General features: G+C 44.4%; 1 protein-coding gene across 1 annotated transcript in view; it reads right to left on the bottom strand.

The window, feature by feature from the left end:
- The window catches only part of PPM1H (protein phosphatase, Mg2+/Mn2+ dependent 1H), a gene marked incomplete at its 5' end in the record, with an annotated part of 260,313 nt that overhangs the window by 63,870 nt on the left and 174,219 nt on the right, over nt 1-22,224 (bottom strand). Inside the window, 2 exons of the mRNA XM_029955458.1 lie at nt 4,178-4,296; nt 20,806-20,890. Coding sequence (XP_029811318.1) covers nt 4,178-4,296; nt 20,806-20,890 — 204 coding nt within the window. The remainder of the gene's footprint in view (nt 1-4,177; nt 4,297-20,805; nt 20,891-22,224) is intronic.

The raw sequence follows: 22,224 nt of genomic DNA, 5'->3' as shown, positions 1-22,224 counted from the left end.
ACACGCCTCGGAGGGCTGGCACGACACTCCTCTAAGACGAGAGCAGGCAGTTTTCCTCAGCACAGGAGACCCGGTTCTCTGGGGATCCTCCTACCGTCAGCACCCCCAAATCGCACACAGACTCAGTGACAAGTGTGACGTGGCCCAGTTTAATTTGGCCAGCAGTCTAGTAGGTCACACTGGGAGTCAGAAGAGTTAGTACCTGAGCTGCTCCTGCAATGCATCACCCTGTCCTCTCGTTTAGAGGACTGTCACGGAGATGCTAATCCTGGTGGATAGGGACCCCCTGGGCCCCCTGCTTCACTTCGCGTCACGGCCCAAAACTGAGTAATTGTGTCTAATCTTACTTACCCTGAAGAAAAATGGACTGTTGCATTGTATCGCAAAGAGCTCTAGGCCTCAGAAACCTGGGATCTAGGCCTTATTCTGACACTTTGGCGTCAGTAGAAGCTGAGCAAACCACCTAATCCCTCTCTGTCTCAATTTGCTCAACCGCAAAATGGGAACAAGGAGGAGGAGTCCTTCAGCATCGGGCAGCTAGGCGCGGTAAACAGTGTGCACCCTGAGTGACGCTGTCTGGGCTCATGTCCTCGCTGCTCTCACTTACTATCATGTAACCTTGAAGCCTAGCCTCTGTGCCTCAGTTTCCTCACCTGTGAAATAGACCTAGCTCACAGGACTGTGAAATAGAAGGAATCATCACAACTCCTGGCCCTTAGCTCTACCAGTAACTGTCAGGCCCACCGCCCTCATGCACAGCGGGGGCCTGCGGGGCCCATGTCCACCACAACCAGGTATTTGCTGTAAGGATGAAAGGGTTTTCAATTAAGTGAACTATTGATTTGTGGAAGTGTTCCAGAAGAACAAGTTCACAGGCCAAGGCTGACTCTGAAGCCAAGAAACATAAAGGGGCACAGTCAGGACCTGTCTCCTTGAGCATGACTCATTCCAAATCCTTACCAGACCACCTTCCACCAATTGCAACAACTTGGTAGTCATTTAAGGCAGTTGTGGGAAAAGAGCCACAGAACTTCGTCTCCCTTTCTATAGAATTAATTTGCCAGCTCTTCTGGTTTTTTTCCTTTTTAAATTTTATTTTTGAGAGACAGAGAGAGACAGCACGAGCTGGGGAGGGTCAGAGAGAGAGGGAGACACAGAATCTGAAATAGGCTCCAGGCTCTGAGTTAGCTGTCAGCACAGAGCCTGATGCGGGGCTCGAACCCACAAACCATGAGATCATGACCTGATCTGAAGCCGGAAGATCAGCTGACTGAGCCACCCAGGTGCCCCAGCTCTTCTCTTTCTAGAGACAACTCATAAGGGCAGCAACATGTGATCCCATGTTTTTTTTTTTTTTTTAAAGTCCTAAACAATAACTGGTAGATCTGAGGTTTCTCAGAAGAGGTTAAAACATTTAAAAAAGGAATTTACTCAAGTTTAAATTCATTAATATTTATACAGGCAGTGGTCTGAGTCTTTAACTCCCTCACTTACTCCAACAAAGGTATAAAGAACTCTCCTTTTCCCGAAGCATCAATTTCAAGTAAAGAACAGGTAGGAAATACACAGATGTACATCAATTTCTGCTCCCAGGCAAAGCTGGAGCCAACAGCCACACAGGGAACCGTGCTGAAGCAACTCAGCAAAACACGTCTGACCGAAGCCATTCTCAGTCTTGGCTCCTCAATTATTTGGTGCCTTCTGTGAAGTTCCATACATTATAGACGGCCTGTGTATGGACCGCTTATTTTCTTAGGATCATGCTAATTAATACTGTGTGTGTGAGTGTAAGAGAGAAAGCAAGAGACTGAGTGTGGGTGTATGAAGTTGGATGTAATCTAGTCCCTGAATGTATCTACATTTAAAAAATTATAAAGTGGGGGTAATCTTTAGCCACGTGTTTACCAAGTGTGTTTTGACTGCGTAGATCTAATTTGCCTTTCTGGCATAGGAAGAACACACAAACAGCCTTGCCTCAAGCTTAACGTATCTCAGATGCAAGCAAGCTCCTATCCCCACCCTGCCACGCGCCATCCACAACTACCTGGCTCTCAGCTGCAGTCAGTCATACCCTCTCCTGAAATCCAATAATCAGTCATGGCTATTTACTGGGTGTCCGGCACCCAGCAAGGCACGGCCCCTTCCTGGAGGATTACAGACTAGTCCAAGAGACATATTAAACAGGTTATTGGAATAATTGATGACTTGCTCCTTACAGTTATCCCTTGGCCTAAATCATCTAGTTTCTTGTTCATTTCCTTCCTTCTCTGTTTTCTGCTTCCATCCTTCCATTTGGCCCTGGAGACCTCACATACACAGTTGTATGCTGGGTACCTAAACTTGCTTTCTCTCATCGTTCTGCTTCAGACTCCTTAGGACTGCCATCCTAAAACCCTGCTTTCATCCTTCATTCTCCATCCCAGAAGCAGCAGCACAACCCACGGCCTCCCGCAGGAAATGCATCTCTCCGCGTGGCCTCCCTCATCCTTGATGACGCTCCCTTGATAATGACTCAATTTGATTTTCCATAGACAGTGTCTTTCTTTTTGGCCATGTTCCTCATTGTGTCTCAGATCCACTCCTTTTGTTTATGCATTTGCAATCATGGGGATTTCTGACCTGGGACACTGTTCCCTCCATTGTTCTAAATGCTGCAAAACCTAGGCCAAACCCAACCACGCTTTTCTAAACGAATGGTAGCCCTCACCGTGAACCTCTCTGTGAGAAGGGCTGATTTTTGCTAACTGGATAAAGATGAACCTATAAAGAAAACCCAGTCGGGTTAGGGTAAGGATTCTAGGGCACCAAAAACTCCAGAACCTTAGAGCTGCAAATATGGTGAACCCTTTCTGCCAAATCCGTTCATGCTCTAGAACAGGGGTAAATAGCTTAAGCTTTGTCAGTTATACATTCTCTCTGCCAATTACTCAACCATCTTGTTGTAGAGTGAAGGTAGTCAAAGATGAAATGTATACAAATGAATGTGGCTGTACTAAAAAAAAAAATAAATTATTTATGGAAAGGGGTGTAGGTGGAATCTGGCTTCTGGGCCATGTTTGCTGATCTTACTCTATAAGAAGAGTGGATAGTAATGAAAATCTTCTCTTTTATATGATAGAGGATAAGAGGAAACGTCTTAGATCAGCCCCTTACTTTCCCTAGGCAGCTCAACTGTTCCCTTAACATAGTTTGTATTCTAGGAGTAGATAGATTTCTAGCCTAGAGGTCACTACCATGAGACTTTGGGCTGTGACCAGGTGTTACAGCTACTTCGGTCAATGTGAGAAGAGATAATGGAATCCACTTCCTTGCCTATGGTGGAGATACGGCAAGGAACGAGTCTACTGTCTCAGGCCCCTCCTCTCCTCCAGACTGGCGGCCAGCTCCCTGGCCAGTACCTCAGGGCTAACAGCAAATCTTCACCCCCAATCCTACGTGCCAGGTCCTGCGCTTTCTCATTTAGTCTTTACATCAATCCTATGTGGATGCATACTTCATATCACATCTGTCTTTCATACGGAAGGAACAGATGAGGTCTTGGTCAACGTTAGCCACTGATCCACCACAGAAGTGATCTGGGTGCTGACATAGGTGTGTTGTGGCAAGAAGACGCGCCCTGCCAAGATTCTTATTTCAATGTAAATGTGAAAAACTAATGTAGATTGGCCATTACCTCTAGTCCTTACGACGATCCCTTCAAAGAGCCCATTTTTTCCCCCACTTTATCTATAGAAAATTAAGCTCATGAGGGTTAAGTACTTTATCTAACTTTGCCTATTTAGAAAGCTCAGAGTTCAGATTCAGATCCAGGCCAGTTTGGCTCAAGAAACTGTTAGCCCATTCCTTTGAGCCTCTGACCTAAAAAACCCAACTTAAATGTATTTTAAAAGCCTCAAAAATGCTGGCTCATGTGAAGTGAAGAATTATGTCAGCTTCACGGGGTCTAGTGTCCCCAAGGAGGACCTCAGGGAGGCACAGAGGCAAGCCAACACTGTGATTTAAGAACTGGCACCCAGGCAAAAGGACCAGAAGTGGGCAGAGCTCCTAGGTCTTTGCCACCAACCCAGGTCTCTGGCCACACTACCTGATCCAAATTGCGTACGTGGCTTTTTGGGATGGTGACGATTCCTTCACACATACTGTGGCAGTGCTGAGGCGGAGGGAGGCATGTTCTTACCAGCCTGTCATATTAAAGTCCCTGTAGAGCATCTTCTTTCCAAGTTCCTTTCTCTGTACTCTCCTTGGAAACTCCAAATGTGTGAATTCATTTCCCAGCAAGTGAGGCTGCATGAATGCCTAATAGCAAAAGAAAGGGGGGAAAAAAACAAAACCCACATATTTAGAAGAAAAAAATAAGACTCCATAATGTTTTGCAAATCAAGACATATTTCAAAAACCAGAAAACTGTTCTATTTTAAAAGGAAAAAAATAGGTGTATTCAACAAATAGAAAAAACACTTCTATTCTACAAGTAGAAGATCAGCAAATAAAAATCACCAACTAAACTTATAAAGGGATATAACTTTTTCATTTAATATGATAAGCTAATTGTAATCAGAAATGTAGATTGCAAAAGTCAAAAGGAAAAGAACCTGAGTTTCTCCAAAAGTTCACTTTTTAATTTAAACCCAAGACCTTTCCATCTTCTGGAACAGCATGTGGATGCGGTGTGAAAGCTCTCCCAGACTCTCCTCCTTGGCTTTCTCTGCTCCTCTCCTGCTCACACTCTAGGCAATCACAGCCTCGCCTCTGAAATCTCCACATCGACACAATGGCCCAAGAGAGCAGGTTGGGGCTGGATACACCAGACAGGAACTTTCGGTTGGATTCCCTCCATTTTGCTCTGCAGTAATTTGATCATGTAATTGGAAGACTATTCCAGAGCAGATGGCTTCTTCCCCTCCCCCAAATCTCTGTTCACACTACAAAAGTCTTGAGTAAACAGCCACTTAGGGAACTGCTTTGAAACAACAAACAGTCTCATTGTCACGTTCAAAATTCAAATCTGCTATCCAAGAGATGAAATGTTCAAGTATTAACTTCCCTGCTGGAAGGCCACACACTAGAAGCAAACTTGCCCTGCAGCTTCCCCATACCAACCCGCCGCCTGCTTACCAGCTACGGGGTGGAATGGGTTCTTTCTCTCCCTCCCTCCATTATTTAAAAGAAATTTTTGTTTTAATTTTTTGGCAGGGAAGAGTGGGCAGAGAAAATCATGACCTGGCACTGCAGGAAAGCAAGGGATCCCTGCCACAGGACAGATGGCCACGTCCTCAGTCGCCTGGAAATAGGCCTCTCCCACAGCCTCTTTCCCCAGATCTGACACCAGCAGATCTCCACTGATTCTCAGGGTGGTTTGGAGGTTTAGCTGGACATCGGTCATCCTAAGTTAAGTACATCAGGAGTAAAAGGACGCGTCTGAACTGTCCCCAGGTTGGCTAGATTGGGCCAGATAGTGGAACTCTGAGAAGGCGTGGAGACATGGCAGGACAGTACTGAGGAGGGAAACTGTCTTTACTGTCTTGTGTAGCTTCCAAATTTCCCAGGTCTAACAGGAATTCTGGAACAGTCTGAGGGGCTCTGAAACCTTTGGGGAGATGACAGCTTGGCTGCTGATGAGTATCAAGGACCCTTAAACATGGAGCTTTACAGAGAGGTTCCCTGGGATGGAAGGAAGAGAATACTTAATGGGGCAGGTCCGTGGTGTGGGCTTTGGGTGAGCCAGACCTAGGTTTGAATCCAAGTTCTGTATGTATAAGCTGTGTGACTTTAGATGGTGATTTAGATCAGTTCCTCAATCTGAGATTAATCATGTATTTACCTCACACTTAATAATAATTAAATGAATGCACTTACCGTAGACGTCTCAGCTCATAAAAAAATGATTATATCCATCTAATGATTACTGATCCCTATGCCATCCTGGGCACTGTGGTATGTGCTCTCTGATCTCTCCTATCACACTGCCAACAACCTTACAAGGTGGGGCTGGCTACACAATCTGTGGGGCCCAGTGCAAAGTGAAAATATGGAGACTGTTCAAAATGAAGAATTTCTGAACCACGTACAGAGCCCTGTGCAGCTGTAGGTGTCACACACCCAGGAAGCCAGCTGGGCTGACTGAAGGAGCAGCGGCATAAGTAGTCTATGAATAGCAACACCTACTATGTGCCCTTTATCATCACTTAGAGCTTCGGGACTCCATCGGCACGACACTTTTGTCTATGCCCCACCCCCCAAGCTGGCTTAACACTGACTTAAGGGTTACTTGATATGCTTGGTACAACCTCAACAATCCTACAGATCACATGTCAGACACTCAATTTACACATGAGGAAACTAAGGCCCAGAGAACTTAAGACACTTAGCCCAAGGTTATCAGCCAGGGCTGGGTGGTCTCAGAGCCTAAGCCTAGTATCATGTCCATAAATACCCATCCCAACCCTTTAATATACACACACAGATTTACAAAAAAAAAAAAGAAGAAAAAGAAAAGAAACAAAAAGGTGGGCAAACGGCCTAGGATCCTGTTGCTCCGGGCCATACAAAGTCTAAATGACCAAGAGGTTACCTGTGAGGATCCAGTTAACAAGAAGTTACAGATCAGCACAGAATCTGGCCACAAGGATGCTCCTAAAGAAGCTGAAAGAAATCCTTTAATAATAGGGACTAAATAAATAGTAAAAGTCTATACAAAGGAACCCTATGGTGTCATTTACAATGATACTACAGAGAAGAGGTAATGATATGGAAAGAGCAGATATAGATATAAGAAACAGGTTATCAAACAACATACATGTATGTGCACATCGGTATATGAGGTCATGTAAGCTGTGTCATATACACACAGATCTAGATATAAGACATGTAGGTACATACCAATAAACGTGTGTGTATAAATACAGGTAAATGCCCCACATACATATCGTTAACGACCAGGTTAGGATGCAACCTGTACGTTTCTTGGCAGACCCAAGTGCCTCAGAGGGATCAATGTGTAGCACTCCAGGCACATGCCCCATTCCCAGGAGACTGAGTGGCCCTCTGATGGTGCTTTACCTTCATACCCTTCTTACTAGTACACGTTTGTCGGGGCAGTTGTAAGGGAAGAGCGGCTGAGGCAGGCATCTGCAAAGTAGCTCGGAACTCGTGAGCAGCTCGCTCTCTGCAGGGCTCACCTCACCTCTCCCTCTGAGTGGCCCTAAATCCCATGTTCCTGTCACATCTGTAGCCCCTTCACTTGCAGGGGCTTCCCAGGTCTCACACTGCCTGCTTTCTCCTCATTATAGCAATAGGCTACTGTATGTCATCACTTCTAAGACACCCTGTATTAGAGGTGTTATTATTTTCTTATCTCTAAGAAAGGGGGGAAAGCTGCCTGTTAAACTAAGTGAAATACTTTACCATTTTGAATTTTTATTCTTTTTGAAAGGGCTCCTTTGGACTTTACCAAATTTTTATATATCACTCTGGGGTATATTTAAGAAGATTATATAGGTGAGGTATATTGGCTAGGGATTTCCAAAACGGCTTCACATTTAGAATTCGACTGCCCATCAGTTTCCACCTCTGAATCACTAAGGGTCATGATTTCCCATGCCAACAGTGACCCATGTTTCATGGGAGCATTGGTGATGCAGCATTTCTTAAATAGTTCACCCAAGAACTAGGAGCCTCAGAACCGGGGGTACGAAGATCTTAAGTCAGCTCTGCAATGATCCGGAGCCAGCTTACTTCGGACTCCCACTTCTGGAATGTGGCTGAACAAGTCAGATTCACGCCTCCAAGCCCCTCTGTACAGCCGGGCAATTCCACAAAGGCTTTAAGCGTGCTTCATTTTTGTCTTCAGGGTTTTCTTTTAAGCTGCCAGATGCCCATCCTGCAAGTTTGGTGCTGTCTTCTGATGTTTGCACAGGCCCAGGAGGGACACTCATGTCATGCCTGCCACTTGGCTGACAGCAACAACAGATATGTCAAAAGGTGAAAAAAAAAAAAGTGCCTTAGCTCTTAAGAAATACTGCAATATTCATCCTCCATTGATACATTAGATTTCTCTACCTTTATGGTTATTTTCCTTCCCCTCTTACTGCCATAGCACATTTCATATGACGCAAGACATATTTTCTGTCACAATTATGCCCACCATAGAATTCACCTGTATTCCGTGGGTACCGATGACATTTTTTTTTTACTACTTTTAAAAATCGCCTCCATGTCCCAATAGTAGGCTCTCTTCTTACCAGCACTTTCAACACTCACTATTGTATTTGTCAGACCTGATGGAGTTCCTGGTGTTAAAGAAAAAACAACTCAGAAACTAAGTACAAGTAGAGCAAATAGATGGTGGCTTAAAGACAAATGAGATGCTAAAATACAACGGGACGCGTATCTGTTGGTTTTTAGAGGAAAAGATACTTCTCGTTTGTGTCTCTTTTTCTGCAATACTCATGAAAGTTTTCAGATTTCATCTTAATTAGGTGGGCTGTTATATGGAAACACCATAGACAGGGGGGTTTGAACAGCAAACACTTAGGTCTCGCAGTTCTGGAGGCTGGGAAGTCCAAGGTCAAGGTGCCAGCAGATTCGCTGCCTGGCTTGCAGACTGCCCCCTCTGACTGCATCTCATACGGGCTTTCCTCCATCTCTCACGGGGTGAGAAATCGAGCTCTCTGGGGTCTCTTATTAGGACATTAATCCTATCTGACGAAGGCCCTACTCTTATGGCCTCATTTAACCTTAATCATTTCTAAAAAGGTCCTATTTCCAAATCTGGCACAGTCTTCAACAGAAGAGGGTATTTTTTTTGGCGGGGGGAAGCGGGGCTGGCAGTGCAAGCACTCAGTCCACAACATGGTCTTCTAGGGATACGTGTTTACAGAAGTACAGATGCTAAGTCATCTAAATACTGTAAAATGTTATCTGATGGTTTCTTTTGATTTATCTGTATTTATGATTATTTTTTACTGAGAACATGGATTCCTTTTGTTTGGAAAAACTAAAATTTTTTGAGAATGGTTTTTATTTTTAATTAAGTTTTTATTTTAATTCCAATATACTGTATTGTTAAAATGCAGTGTTATATTCGTTTCAGGTGTACAATATAGTGATTCAACAGTTTCATACATTACTCAGTGCTCATTATGTTAAGTGTGCTTTTCATCCCCTTCACCTACTTTACCTGTCCCCCTACCAACCCTCTCTGGTGACCCACTGTTCTCTATAGTTAAGAATGTTTCTTGGTTTCTCTTTTTTGTTGTTTGCTTGTTTGTTTGTTTTTCAAGAGAGAGAGCATGAGCAGGGGAGGGGCAGAGAGGGAGAATCCCTAGTAGCCTCCATGCTGACGGTGGAGGCTGGAACTCATGAACTGTGAGATCATGACCTGAACCAAAATCAAGAGTTGGATGCTTAATTGACTGAGTCACCCAGGCACCCACACTTTTTATTTTATTTTAGTGAGACAGAGTGTGAATGAGCAAGGGGGAAGGGCAGAGGGTGGGAGAGACAGAGACAGAGAGAGAGAGAGAGAGAGAGAGAGGGAGGGAGAGAGAGGGGGAGAGAGAGAGAGAGAGGGAGGGAGAGAGGGAGGGAGGGAGAGAGAGAGAGAGAGGGAGGGAGGGAGGGAGGGAGAATATTAAGCAGGTTCACACTCAGCACGGAGCACCAATGTGGGGCTCGATCTCAAGACACTAAGATCATGAACTGAGCCAAAATCAAGAGTTGAACACTTAACCAAATGAGCCACCCAAGCACCCCTCTTTTTCCTACACTCAACTGTTTCTTTTTTTTTTTTAATTTATTTTTGAGAGACAGAGAGGGACAGTGCGAGTAGGGGAGGGTCAGAGAGAGAGGGAGACACAGAATCTGAAGCAGACTCCAGGCTCTGAGCTAGCTGTCAGCACAGAGCCTGACGCGGGGCTCGAACCCACCAACCATGAGATCATGATCTGAGCCAAAGTTGGACGCTTAACCGACTGAGCCACCCAGGCGCGCCTCAACTGTTTCTTAAATTCTATATATGAGTGAAATCATATGGTATTTACCTTTCTCTGACTTATTTTGCTTAGCATAGTACTCTCTAGCTCCACCCATGTCATTGGAAATGGCAAGATTTCATTATTTTGCATGGCTGAATAATATTTGTCTGTCTGTGTGTGTGTGTGTGTATCACATTTTCTTTAACCATTCATCTATCGATGGACACTTGGGCTGCTTCCATAATCTGGCTACTATAAATAATGTTGCTATAAATGCTGAAGTGCATATATTCCTCTGGATTAGTGTCCACGTATTGTTTGTGTAAATACCCAGTAGTATGATTACTGGATCATAGGGTAGTTCTATTTTTAACTTTCTGAGGAACCTCCATGCTGTTTTCCAGAGTGGCTGAACCAGTCTGCATTCCCACCAGGAGTGCAAGAGTGTTCTTTCTCCACATCCTCGCCAACACTTGTTCCTTCGGTTGTTGATTTTGGCCATTCTGATGGGTGGGAGGTGGTATCTCACTGTGGTTTTGATCTGCATTTCCTGACGATCAGGGCCACTGAGCATCTTTTCATGTGTCTGTTGGCCAGCACAGACATTTTATTCTCAGAAAGAGAGTGGGCCACAACTTGGTAACTCAGAAAGAATTTCTCAGAGGCTGTGCAGCATTCAGGTAGCATGACTAGTGAGGGTTACTTGGTTAGAACTGGCGTGCCCTGCCAGAAACACTGCTCACACATCAGAGTTCTAGAACCTTGAGCATCACAAAGTGATTTTATGCTGAATTTAACGTAAGCAACACACCCAAAGTTTAAAGACTGTAAAATGCGAGTATAAGAATTTGTTAGGTTGCTCTCAGCAATATAACCCCCTGATTTCTTGAGTCCAGACTTTTAAGATTCATGAACAATTGTGGCATGTTTTACTCTACCACTCATATTGATCTACCACTCATCAATAGGTGTACATGTCCACTGGCCCTTCCCAAGGCACATTTCACAGGGATGCTGACCTGTTAAACATGTGGAACTTAATGGGATCAAAACCCAAGACAGGAGAGCAAGCATACATTAAGATCCCTACAAAATAAAAATTCTAGACCCTCTCCTTACATTCCTTATTTTTCTGACATGCTGAATATATTTTAGCTTTTTCTCCTGATGCTGCTATTTGGACATATGTATGTCAGAACATCTGCACGGTGATGCAAGTAATACCAGCCACACTTAAACATGTTGATTAGTTTTAAACCTTAGCTATACGTCAGGGCCAAGCAAAGCACCCAACACCATAAAGACTCCAGGTAAGTATGTGGTGGAAGAATGAGTACAGAACATTCTGACCTCCTTTACGCAGTTACACCTGGTGAGTAAACCTCACAAAATAATACAATACAGCTTTCAATCTTTTGGAAAAGTTAAAACTAAGGCCCATGACACATAAAAACAATCGTGGACACATATTACTATATTTTGGATTCAGTTAACTTTGTGTAATTCAACAGATACCTTCCTGTAAAACCACATGTGTGTGGGTGCAATTATACTCTTTAAAACCTCATGACATTTCACGTTCCTAAGAATGTCTAAATAATGTCATGTCTCTTCTCTACTTAATAAGCATGCTGACTAGAAACCCAGAAATGTATTCTACATTAAAATCCAATTTAAAGTGTGCTGGCCGGCTCCATGTAAAAACAAGGACCACTTTTTGTGACTCCATTTTTATCCTAAAATTTGAGGCTTTCTTACCAGGAAGCATAACAGATGCCCCTAACCGAGGAAAGGGCGTGGAGGTACCAGAGTTCACATGTGTGCCGCAAATGGCCCCTGGAAAGAAAGCTTGGTAACCCCTGCCCTGACACAACCAAAGACAGGTTGCCAGTCATCTTTCGAGGAGTGTGGAGAACGCAGGTTTGTTAAAGAGTGGGTAGGCCATAGCCTTGCCACTTAGTATCTGGACAGCTAATGAGAATAAACTTCCAGATATTGTTGCATTTGGCCAGGGAAAGAAGAGACAGCTCATCTAGGGAAACGATGCTGGAGTAACCTGGCGTGCCAAGAAGTGGCAGGACACCAGAGACGGGAAGGAGGATCGGATGTCCTCTTCTGGCTACATTCCTCTCTGGTCCTGGGCAGAAACCAGCTGCAAGGGGACAGAAGTAAGGACTTACTGTGATGAAACACAACCTCCCCATTCTAGTGAGAATTTCTGAGTTCTGCCATAACAGGAAGAGACAAGCCTGAAAAAGAGATGTTGTCTAGAACTTTCTAAGAAGCCTCTCATTAGAGCAGAGTGGGTAACTTGAACCCAGGTCAGTCTCACTCCAGAGTACATGGATCTGAGCTCTACCCTCTTGGGCTGGCAAGAGCTTTGAGCACCTTGGCAGGGAGAGCAAAAATAGGGAGTGGAAGTAGGAACCCAAATCTAGAGAGTGGTATTTTTATAGTGGTTATGGCAGGAGACCGAGCACCAAGCTTCCTGTGGACACTGAGATGGTGGGTGAAAACTGCCTGCTGGGAAACACAAAATGCTTACTTCCTTTAATAATAAAATTTCCTTCTGGTACCCTGTGGTCACACTGCGAGTGACCTGTGACAGCTACCAAGAAGACTGTCCCACGTTTGGGGGTATCCAGCCAGAGGAATGCATGCAACTAACACATGAACTCCTGCATGCGTCAATATCAAAGAACAAAAAAGGAAGGCCCCCTGTTCAGAGCTCACACACTAGTGGGAGAGACTGAGGAAGGCTTAGGGTGGAAACAGAAATATTCCCAGGGGTTAAGGAACAAAGAGTGTGGCACTCACTGGGTGGGTCACACAGAATCTGAAAAGTAGCTAAAGAGCTTATCAGGCAAGGCCTCTGGGCCCAGAGCAGCAAGAACAGATGCAAGGAACTGCAAAGCAGCATGGATAGCAGGGCCTTGGAAGCTGCTCTCAGGAGAGAACAGATAGGTGGCAGAAGGGTGCCTTTCTGGGGAACTTGCCCAGCCCCTCACCCTGGCCTCCTGGAAAGCCCCAAAGAAGGTCCCTCCCCCAGACCAGTTCAATAAAGTGAATGTAACTTTTTGTTAAAAAACAAACAAACAACAACAAAAAAAACCTTTTCAACCAAGTACCATATATACACAGTAAAGTTACTGTATCATAAGTGTATGGGTCTACATATTTTCACAAACTCAACACACATGTGTAACTAGCATCTAGCTCAAATAACAATACATGATCGGCACCTGGGCTCAGGACCCCATCCAATCACTGCTCTCCCCAATGGAAGCACTATCCCAACCTGTGCATTGGTTTCACCTGTTTCTATACTTACTATGGGATTGTATACGCTGTCCCCAGGGCTGGGTGTTAAGTTGGTGTGATTCAGTCATGTTGCTTGTGGTTAAGCAAGTGCTGCATGGCATTCTAACCTGTGACTATGACTGACAATCATCTTATTCATTCTACTCTCCATGGACATTTGGACAGTTTCCAGTTTGGGTTAGTACATGCTGAGCTACTGTGCGCACTCTGTTTAGGTGCACACCTAAGAGAGGAAAGGCTGTGCCAAACCCTTTTTCCCTGGGCCAAACCCTTTTTCAAGGTAATTCTTCCAACTTCCACTCCCATAAGCAGAATATGGAAAGTGTTAAATGTGAGGGCAGATTCCACAACAGGAAATTGTTTGTGAAGTCCTCTTACTAGGAAACTTTTATATGAGCTCATTTTTTACAAGTTTGTTTATTTACCTGAAAGAGAGAGAGAGAGCACACGTGCGCGCACAAGTGAGCATACACATGAGCTGGGGAGGGGCAGAGAGAGGAGAGAGAGAATCCCAAGGAGGGTCCATGTAGCTAGCACAGACCCCAACTCAGGGTTCAATCTCGTTAACCATGAAATCATGACCTGAGCTGAATTCAAGAGTTGTACACTCAACAGACTGAAAGACCCAGGCACCTTGGCCCCACTTTTGTTTCTTGAGCTCATTTTTTTTTATTCCAGAAAAAAAAGTTCAGACCTCTCAGTATTTCAAAGAAAGTTATCAGAATGAGGTTTTTCAGTGTTTAACACAAATCTTAATATAAAATTGAGTAATCTTTCCTCTTTGTTGCCCTTAGGAGGGGAAAAAAAACCTCATCAGATTATAGGAAGAGAGGACTGGAAGCTTTACATTTCAAGATGATTTACTATGATAGACAGTCTACAGTCACAAGTGAAATGAAATGAGTAACATCAACCAAACCCACTGATGGTCACACTAATGGTCAAACGAGATGACTCTTCCAGAGCCAATGCTGACTGCTGGATTTGCAGTGCAGGAAAAGAGTATTCTGGTTTGGGTTAAACAAAAATGAAGAGAAAATGTTAAATGGCTGAGATCTAAATATGTATATGTCGGAGTCTTTCATAAAGAATTCTCTCTATCTTAAATTATCCTTAAAAATCTCAGAGTAACAAGAACCAAGCTTATGTATATATGCTATTATAAAACTGAATATTGATAAGATTCTGTCTGGCTTATGTGGATGTCAAGAAAGATTCACATCTAAATTTCTACATGGCACTGTACTGATCAACCAGAGAAAAGCATGCTCCTAAAATAACTTTAAAATTGTAAAATTTATAGCTTATGATAAAGGAACCACATGGATACTGGTATGCAAATGGATATATTAAACAAAATTGCCTAGATTTGTCAACTCTACAACAGTTTAATGTATAGAATAAGGGCTAAAAAGTATTCATTTACATAAAACATATAAAGTTTTCATATTCATATGCTTAATGCTTTTTCCTCCCAAGTAAAGTCTGGGAAACGAATTCATTTGAAGAGACAACAACTCATGTCAGCAAAAAGGACGTGCCTGCATATCTTCAATCCCTTTGCATATGCAAACGGAATTTATACATTTTATAAAAGGCCACAGAAGTAGTCCCAATGGCAGGGCAGCCATAAAAAAAGTTCTTCATATATAGTTAGATTGGAAACTAAGAGATTTTATTTTGTCTCTGATCTAGGCACTGTTGTAAGCACGGTATGAATATTAACTCCTTAGTCCTTGTACCAGTCTTAGAAGGGTCCTATAATTACCTGATTTCATGATCAAGCTTAACCGACTGAGCCACCCAGGCGCCCCTCGATTTCACGATCAAGCAAGTGGAGCAGAGAAAACTTTATAAACAGCTAAACTTTTGCCCTGATATGCTTCAGTGAATGCTATCTACTTCTTTCAAAGCATATTTAACTTTCAGATATTTAACAGATGCATGACACTATCTTGGTTCTTTACACTAAGACCAATTTTTAAGGGACCCTATGGACAGATGGCTCGGGTTCTATGTGCCCAACTTTTCATTCAGAATGTTGGAGGGGAAAGGCCTTTTAAAGAGTCTAAAGATGATATATGTGTAGCAACTGTGCAGAAAGACTGAGATTTCTAAGAATAAAAGTAGTTAGGGATCCATTCTCATTGTTATTTTTTTAGCTGTGTGGAATTCATTTACTTAGCTCTGCAGAGCAGGTACAGAAGGCCTCAGCATCAAGCCTCTGACTCCTCCCAATCTGGAATACACAAAACATCCATTTATATTCATTTTCAAAATCAAGGCTTTGGAAGCGGTGAGGTTCAATGATAAGAGCTAACATCTTTAGAGTCTTCCCTGACACCCAGCAGTGATCCCAGGGCAGCCAATACAGGCTCTGCTTCTACAACTCTGGGCAGTGCCAGTTTTGTGCTCTAAAAATGTCCTGGCTGGGGCACCTGAGTGGCTCAGCTGTTGAGCATGGGCTCTTGATTCCTGCTCAGGTCCTGGTTCCAGGGTCGTGGGATCAACCTCTGCATTGGGCTCTGTGCTGAGCATAGACCCTGCTTAAGTTAAGATTCCCTCCCTCCCTCTCTCTCTCTCTCTCGCTCTCTCTCTCTAGCCCTCCCTCCCAAAAATAAAATAAAATAAAATAAAAATCTACTGGGTTTTCTATGACACCGGTATGATCAGTTGAACCTATAGCACATACGAAAAATGCCAACCATTTTGCCTGCCATTTTTTGATTAAAAGTTCTCAAACTCACAGGCAATTTTGTGAAAAAAGGGCTAAAGGGGGAAAAAAGGAGGATTAGAGTGCATTTATCCATGACTCAGTCATCAAGCCAAGCAGGATGGTGGTGGAGTTGCCACCCTATGACTAAAGAAAGGCCTCCTGGGTTTCACAACCTGCTCTCAAGGTTAAGTGTGATATGGCGGTGATGGGTCCACGTTTTTATTCACTAGCACACTTGGCCCTCCCCAGTTAAAAGTATCCTGTCTTAAAAGCAGGTTCAGGGTTAAGGAATATACTTTTCAGGACATAACTCTTGAGCATGAGAAAGCCCAAAAAGCCAGAGGCACAACAATGTTCACCCTGAAACCTTTCCGAATCCAGCACCAGACAAATGGCAGACAAACAGAATTGGACTCGGCACAGAAGGCTGGGGGTAGTTCCAAGGACACCACAAGAAATCGCCTCAGATGATGTTGCACTTGTACGTATCAAATGTGTATCTGAACCCACTTTCATCTCTTCTGTACATTGCCCTTGATGAAAAACAGCTGCAGACTTGGATTATCCACAAGGACACAGGGACATTATTTGCAGGTTTGATGATACCAGCACATCTTAATGTAATCAAATCAGAGTTTATAAATACGTCTAGGCAGAACTGAGGGGAAGCCATCTCTCTCACGCCTCGGGGCTATGGAGGTCCCCCTGGGGGCGATTCCTTTCTGGCTGTTGCCTGAAGCAGAGGTGGGATGGTTTTTAGAGGCCACAGCATCAGGGAGGTGGATTCTGCTGAGACACGTCCACAACCAGACTGCCTTTCCTCCCGCCTGAGCCCCGACTCCATCCAAACCTCCTGTTTATTGGTGGACCTCCTTAACTCTTTTGTTTCAATCACTCTGGAAATACTAAAAGAAAAAAAAGGCACAGTGAAAGGAGAGCAAGGCTTATTGGTGACTCTAGGACCAGCAGCATTTCCTGGCTGCCAGGACAGAAGCGGACAGGACCTGACCCCTTCCTCACGTACCTGCCACATTCCGTGTGAACACGTCAAACCCTCAAGCCCGCTTTATTAATCACCCTGCCCAAGAATCTACGGAACAAAGTTCACGTGACCCGAGAGCTGCATGCAGGGCCCTCTGAGGTCAGGGTTAAGGAATTTATTTTAAAACATGTTTAAAAATTAACATGCCTGGCACAGCCATCACTGTATCTGCTTCTAGTTCTGTAAGCCCCAAACATCTAGCCTGTGCACACCAAGAACCTTCCTTTTCGATGTGGATTCAAATGCTTCATGTGCAACGGGCTCTGAATCTTCTCCGCCTCTAAGAACATCATGAACCATTTCTACAAGTCAAATAGCTCTGGGACTGCAGAATCATGCTCCAAACAAGTCTCTAGGAACTTAGAAGTTTTAATGATTCGGTCATAAATGTTTCCTCACACATCACAAAAAGAAATTTTAATTTGACCTCAGAGTAAGGACTACATTGTTAACTTTCCAGTGATGTTCTAACTCGTTTAGATCATGTAAAAGATACCACAGCCCCCGCCGCACGGAAGTGTTTCACAATTAGTTCTAGGGAACTGATGCTCCAAAAAAACTGAACTGGTAGGATTAAATGCACATAAAATTATAAGGCATACACTGTATTTCATATTATCGTGGGATCACTTTTCTTTCTGATTTCAGAACCTACAGTGAAGATCTCAAGGGAGGTATCTACACAATTCACTTCGGAGAATTTCAGAGACATCCTGTGAGGAGCTTGGGATCACACAGCTCATGCCCGGGCTGGGCTGAGAGGTCATCACACCACTCTTTTCCTCTCATAATTGATACTATTTTTAAGCATTTATGCTGCACACCTCCTAATTCTCTCAAATACTTTACTACAAAGGCTTCACCACAAGGTTATTTTATACCCTCGACCCCTTAATTCTCTCAAAAACTTTACCACAATGATCTGCATCACAGATTACGTGACTATTATTACTGGCTTTATTCATTTCAAAGCATACATTTTTGATTTTTAGACTCCTGGCAGTATAGGAAGTTGGACAACCGGGATATTTTACGTTCTGGTCATTTACACTCTGTTGTCTGGGGAGAACAGTTATAAACCAGAGAAAAGCACATGATTCAGGAGTAAGGATTCAAAAGCATAGGGACGGTGTTTCCACTTTTTGGGAATTCAGCTGTTAGGCTCAGTTCTAGGGGCTAAAAGTGTCCACACTGGTTGTTCAAGAGTACAAAAATACACCTGAATCTTTGGAACATTAGCAGTGATTCTTAAAAATAAGAAAATAAATCACTATGGTTCACAGGCCAGTACGATTTGAAGAAGACGGCTTCATCAAACAATGACCATATGAGTACTATGTGGCACTAAAGAATTCTGCGTATAGTTTTCATTTCATCCTTCCACCTGCCTTCTGAGGCTTCCTAAGCCTGTTCCTGGTGATGACGCGGGGACAACAGGAATCACAGACACCATCACATGACAAAGCTGAGATCAGAGGCAACACACGCCTCATTTCAAACATTGGAAAATAGACCACCAGTATTTAGGAATCTGGTAACTGTCAGCATTCCTGTCCCTCCTTAAAAGTTAATGTTTTGAGCTCTTGGTGCCATTCTTGTAACAAGAAAATATGAAAATGTGAAACTGTTTCAAAATTTTAAAAAGTTAACCTGCTATTTCTCATTGCCTTTGGTGGGAAAACAGGAAATAGTTTTCCCTAAAGGGGAAGGAGGTGACGAAGGCAGGGTGGAAGGCAAGGGCTGTGAGAGGCTTGAAGGGAAGCAGGAGGGAAAGTACTGTGTGGTACAGATCCAGACATCAATACAGAGTTTTGTTCTTTTATTGAACCGACAAATGCCGCTTCAGTGTCTCTTCTGTGCTGGCTACTGGCCACGTGAAGCGACTAAGAAGCCTGTCCTCCAGGACTCAGTCTGGACGGGGACAGAGAGAGCACAGCCAGCAGTACCATACCATACGCTGAGAGCCACGCTCGAGGCTCCTATGGGGCCGTGCACGCACTGGGCACTGACCCCTCCCGGGAGAGTCGGGGGACACTTCCTAGAGGAAATCACATTTATGGTGGAGTCTCAAAGGATGGGAAGCAATTTTCCTGACTTAGGACAGGGAAGAGTCACCTAGGCAGAGCATACTTCCAAAGGCATGGAGGTCAGGGAGAGCAAGGTGTGTCCCAAATATGGAACATAGGCCTCTGCTTGCAGCCCGAAACGCATGGTGGCATTGGTAGAGGCAACAGAGAAACAATGCAGGAGAGGTGGACGGGGACCATGATTCTGGCTCTGCCACATGTGGCCTGCACTCTGTACACTATGGGGAGCCAAAGGGTTTTAGGCAGCAAAGTGATACAATCCATGATCAGATCACTTGGGTGGCCTAGTGGCAGATGGACTGGAGAAAGCCAGATAGGTGACACGGAGGCCAGCTGCTATGAACTCTATGTGGAAGGCTGACCCTCACAGCCTGAGGGTCCTTGGTGACCCCCTCGCTTGGCTCCCCACTGTAAAGTGACAAACTGAGGTCTGGAAGGGTTCAGAGACTTGGTACAAAGATACCCAGCCAGCAAGTAACAGAGCCAGGACGTGCTGTAGGGTCCCTTCCCCCGGCCTAGACTGCCAAAGAAAATGACAGCTCTCAAGGCTGGGCCTCCTAGGAGTGGCGACAAGTTTATCCACTTGAAAAAGACAACAGAAAGGTTAGAGAACAACAGTCGGTGAGAGAGTGAAGAAATGTTTTTACACTGGGCTTGGATTCCTGCTGTCATTCTGTACTATCACAACACAGCTTAGCCATTGAGTAAAACAAACCAAACAGACCAGGGAATTGAGGGGAAAGTGCAGGCCACTTTCTGAAATGACCAATAATCAAATCCTGACTGTTCACACACGCCGAAATCCAGAGCCATGAGCAAAGTCCTTTTTGAGTAGCCTGGATCAATTTTTTTCCTAAGAGCAGAGGATCGCCAGCTATGCCTTCTAGAAAGAAAGCCAGTTGGCAAGACAATATTTCATCTGCAGAACTACCATTCACGCTCAGTCCCCAAAAAATATCCAAAGGAACCCAGCATGATTGTCACTGTCACTCAACTGAGGTTCTAAGCCAAATACCCTGGCCCTGGAACTTGAGGACAAGGAATTAAGTCTAGTCTCTGATTTTGAGAAAACTCAGGTCTCTAGGTGAAGCAAAAATGTTCAAGATCTTAAAAACCCAAATGCCCCCTCCTCTAGCCCACTCATAATTTCATTCCAAAGATGGTGATTTAAACCGGGAACTTCTTTTCACGATGGAAACAGATTTTCAGACACCTGCATGTTTCTCCAAGGGCCGCTGAGACTTCCTGTCTGTGCGAGAAGTGGTGGGGGGTCAGCAGGATCTGGGGCTGCCATCCTCCCCAGCACCGCGCCCCCATTGTGAGGTAAAGTGAGTAGCAGGCGAAGGAAGAAAGGTATTTGCGTTATTCAACACCCCATTTCATAGTGTACGTACCAAACCATTAAAAGAAACAGAGCACATCGTGTCTTCAGTTGGTTACAGATGGGAGAGAAACAGCCACAATAATAAATTCACGGAAGTGGAGTGTGTCGTCACACACGTCGCCAGGATGTGTGATCCAGGAGGTGTGTGCGGGGGAGTTAATACCATATGTCGTTTGACTGCTGTGGGCCTGCGCCCATGTCAATAGCATCGTGTTCCTCCAAAACAGCGCCAACACCATCCCTGGTGCCCCGGCGCTCCACCAAACTGACATGACTCTTACCAGGTACTGAAGTCGCTGGCGCTCAGTCTCAGGGGTAAATTCTGAAGACATGGGAATGATTTCTCCATTTCTGATGATTATGGCCCTAAAATGGTTAAAAAAATATGCATTGTTAGTAGCCAATCTTGTAAGTACCTCAATTTTATGATAACTCCACAGCTTGGTTTAGAAGACCCACGAAATGCCCAAGGGACACTTTTTCTAACAACCTGCAACATTCATTGTTACCAACTCTGGATCCCTCACCAAAGTAAATATATGGCTATGTCTACTTCTGCTACTTGGAACTGTGCCTTAATGCCCAGCACCAACCTTCCTACTTGGCACATAATAGGTGCTCAGGAAATAAGTGGATGAAATGAATGATGTAAACTGAGGCTTACTCTACACTAGTGCTCTCCAAAAGAACTTTCTATGTTAATGGAAATGTTTTAGTCTCTGCAGTCCAAGAGGACTGCCACTAGCTACAGAGGGGCCAAGAGCATCTAAATTATGGTTAGTGGAGCTGAGAAACTGATTGTTTAATTTTACCTAATTCTAATTATTTTTAGTTTAGGTCACAAAGTGGCAAGCGTTTCATGTAGTAGACAGCACCGCTCCAGATCCCTGTTACCCCCAGTGTCTGTGGGCCAGGGCTTATTAGAAATGCAGACTCCCAGGTTCCACCCCAGTCTTACTGTATCAGGATCTTCATTGTGATTTACAGGCACATTAAACTCTGAGACCACCTGACTTAGACTCCTGATTTTCTAGGTAGTATCCTGGGTCCAGGAAAAAACACTCTCATCTCATCCTGAAACTTAGGAAATTCACACACTTCCAAAAATTTGCCCAAGAGCTACTGCTGACTCAAGAATTTGAGAGGACAGAGCTCCCCTGAGGAGCTGTCTACGGGAGAGGCTATCGCACAGATACCCATGGAGCAACCTTTCCGAGGCCTATTCCAGATGGAGCTTTCTGTTCCTAGACAGGAACTTTTTCTAAAGTATCTCCTGACGGCCACTTTCCAGCTACTGGTTGGTTGAAGTGGTTTGGGAATTGCATTCTGTCTGAACCCAACAACTCCAAGTACCAGGGAGCCAGACACTTTGGGACCGAACACACCTCTCTGTGAAGAGCCTTCGATGAGCTCGGCTCTGGGCAGATGCCTCACTGACTCTAGGGTCAGCTGCATGTTTTGTGCCAAGAGGCCCCAGGCACCCCTCCCTCCCGCCATTAAAGGCAGTCTCCAGGGGCGTCTGGGTGGCTCATTTGGTTAAGTGTCTGACTTTGGCTCAGGTCATGATCTCACGGTTCATGAGTTCAAGCTCTGCATTGGGCTCTCTGCCGTCAGCACAGAGCCCACTTCCAATGCTCTGTCCCCTCTGCTCTCTGCCCCTCCCCTGCTTGCACTCTCTCTCAAAAATAAACATTAAAACA

This window comes from Suricata suricatta, chromosome 10 (assembly GCF_006229205.1).
Source record: "Suricata suricatta isolate VVHF042 chromosome 10, meerkat_22Aug2017_6uvM2_HiC, whole genome shotgun sequence".
Taxonomy (NCBI): Eukaryota; Metazoa; Chordata; class Mammalia; order Carnivora; family Herpestidae; genus Suricata; species Suricata suricatta.
This window is presented reverse-complemented; position numbering and strand designations above follow the sequence as displayed.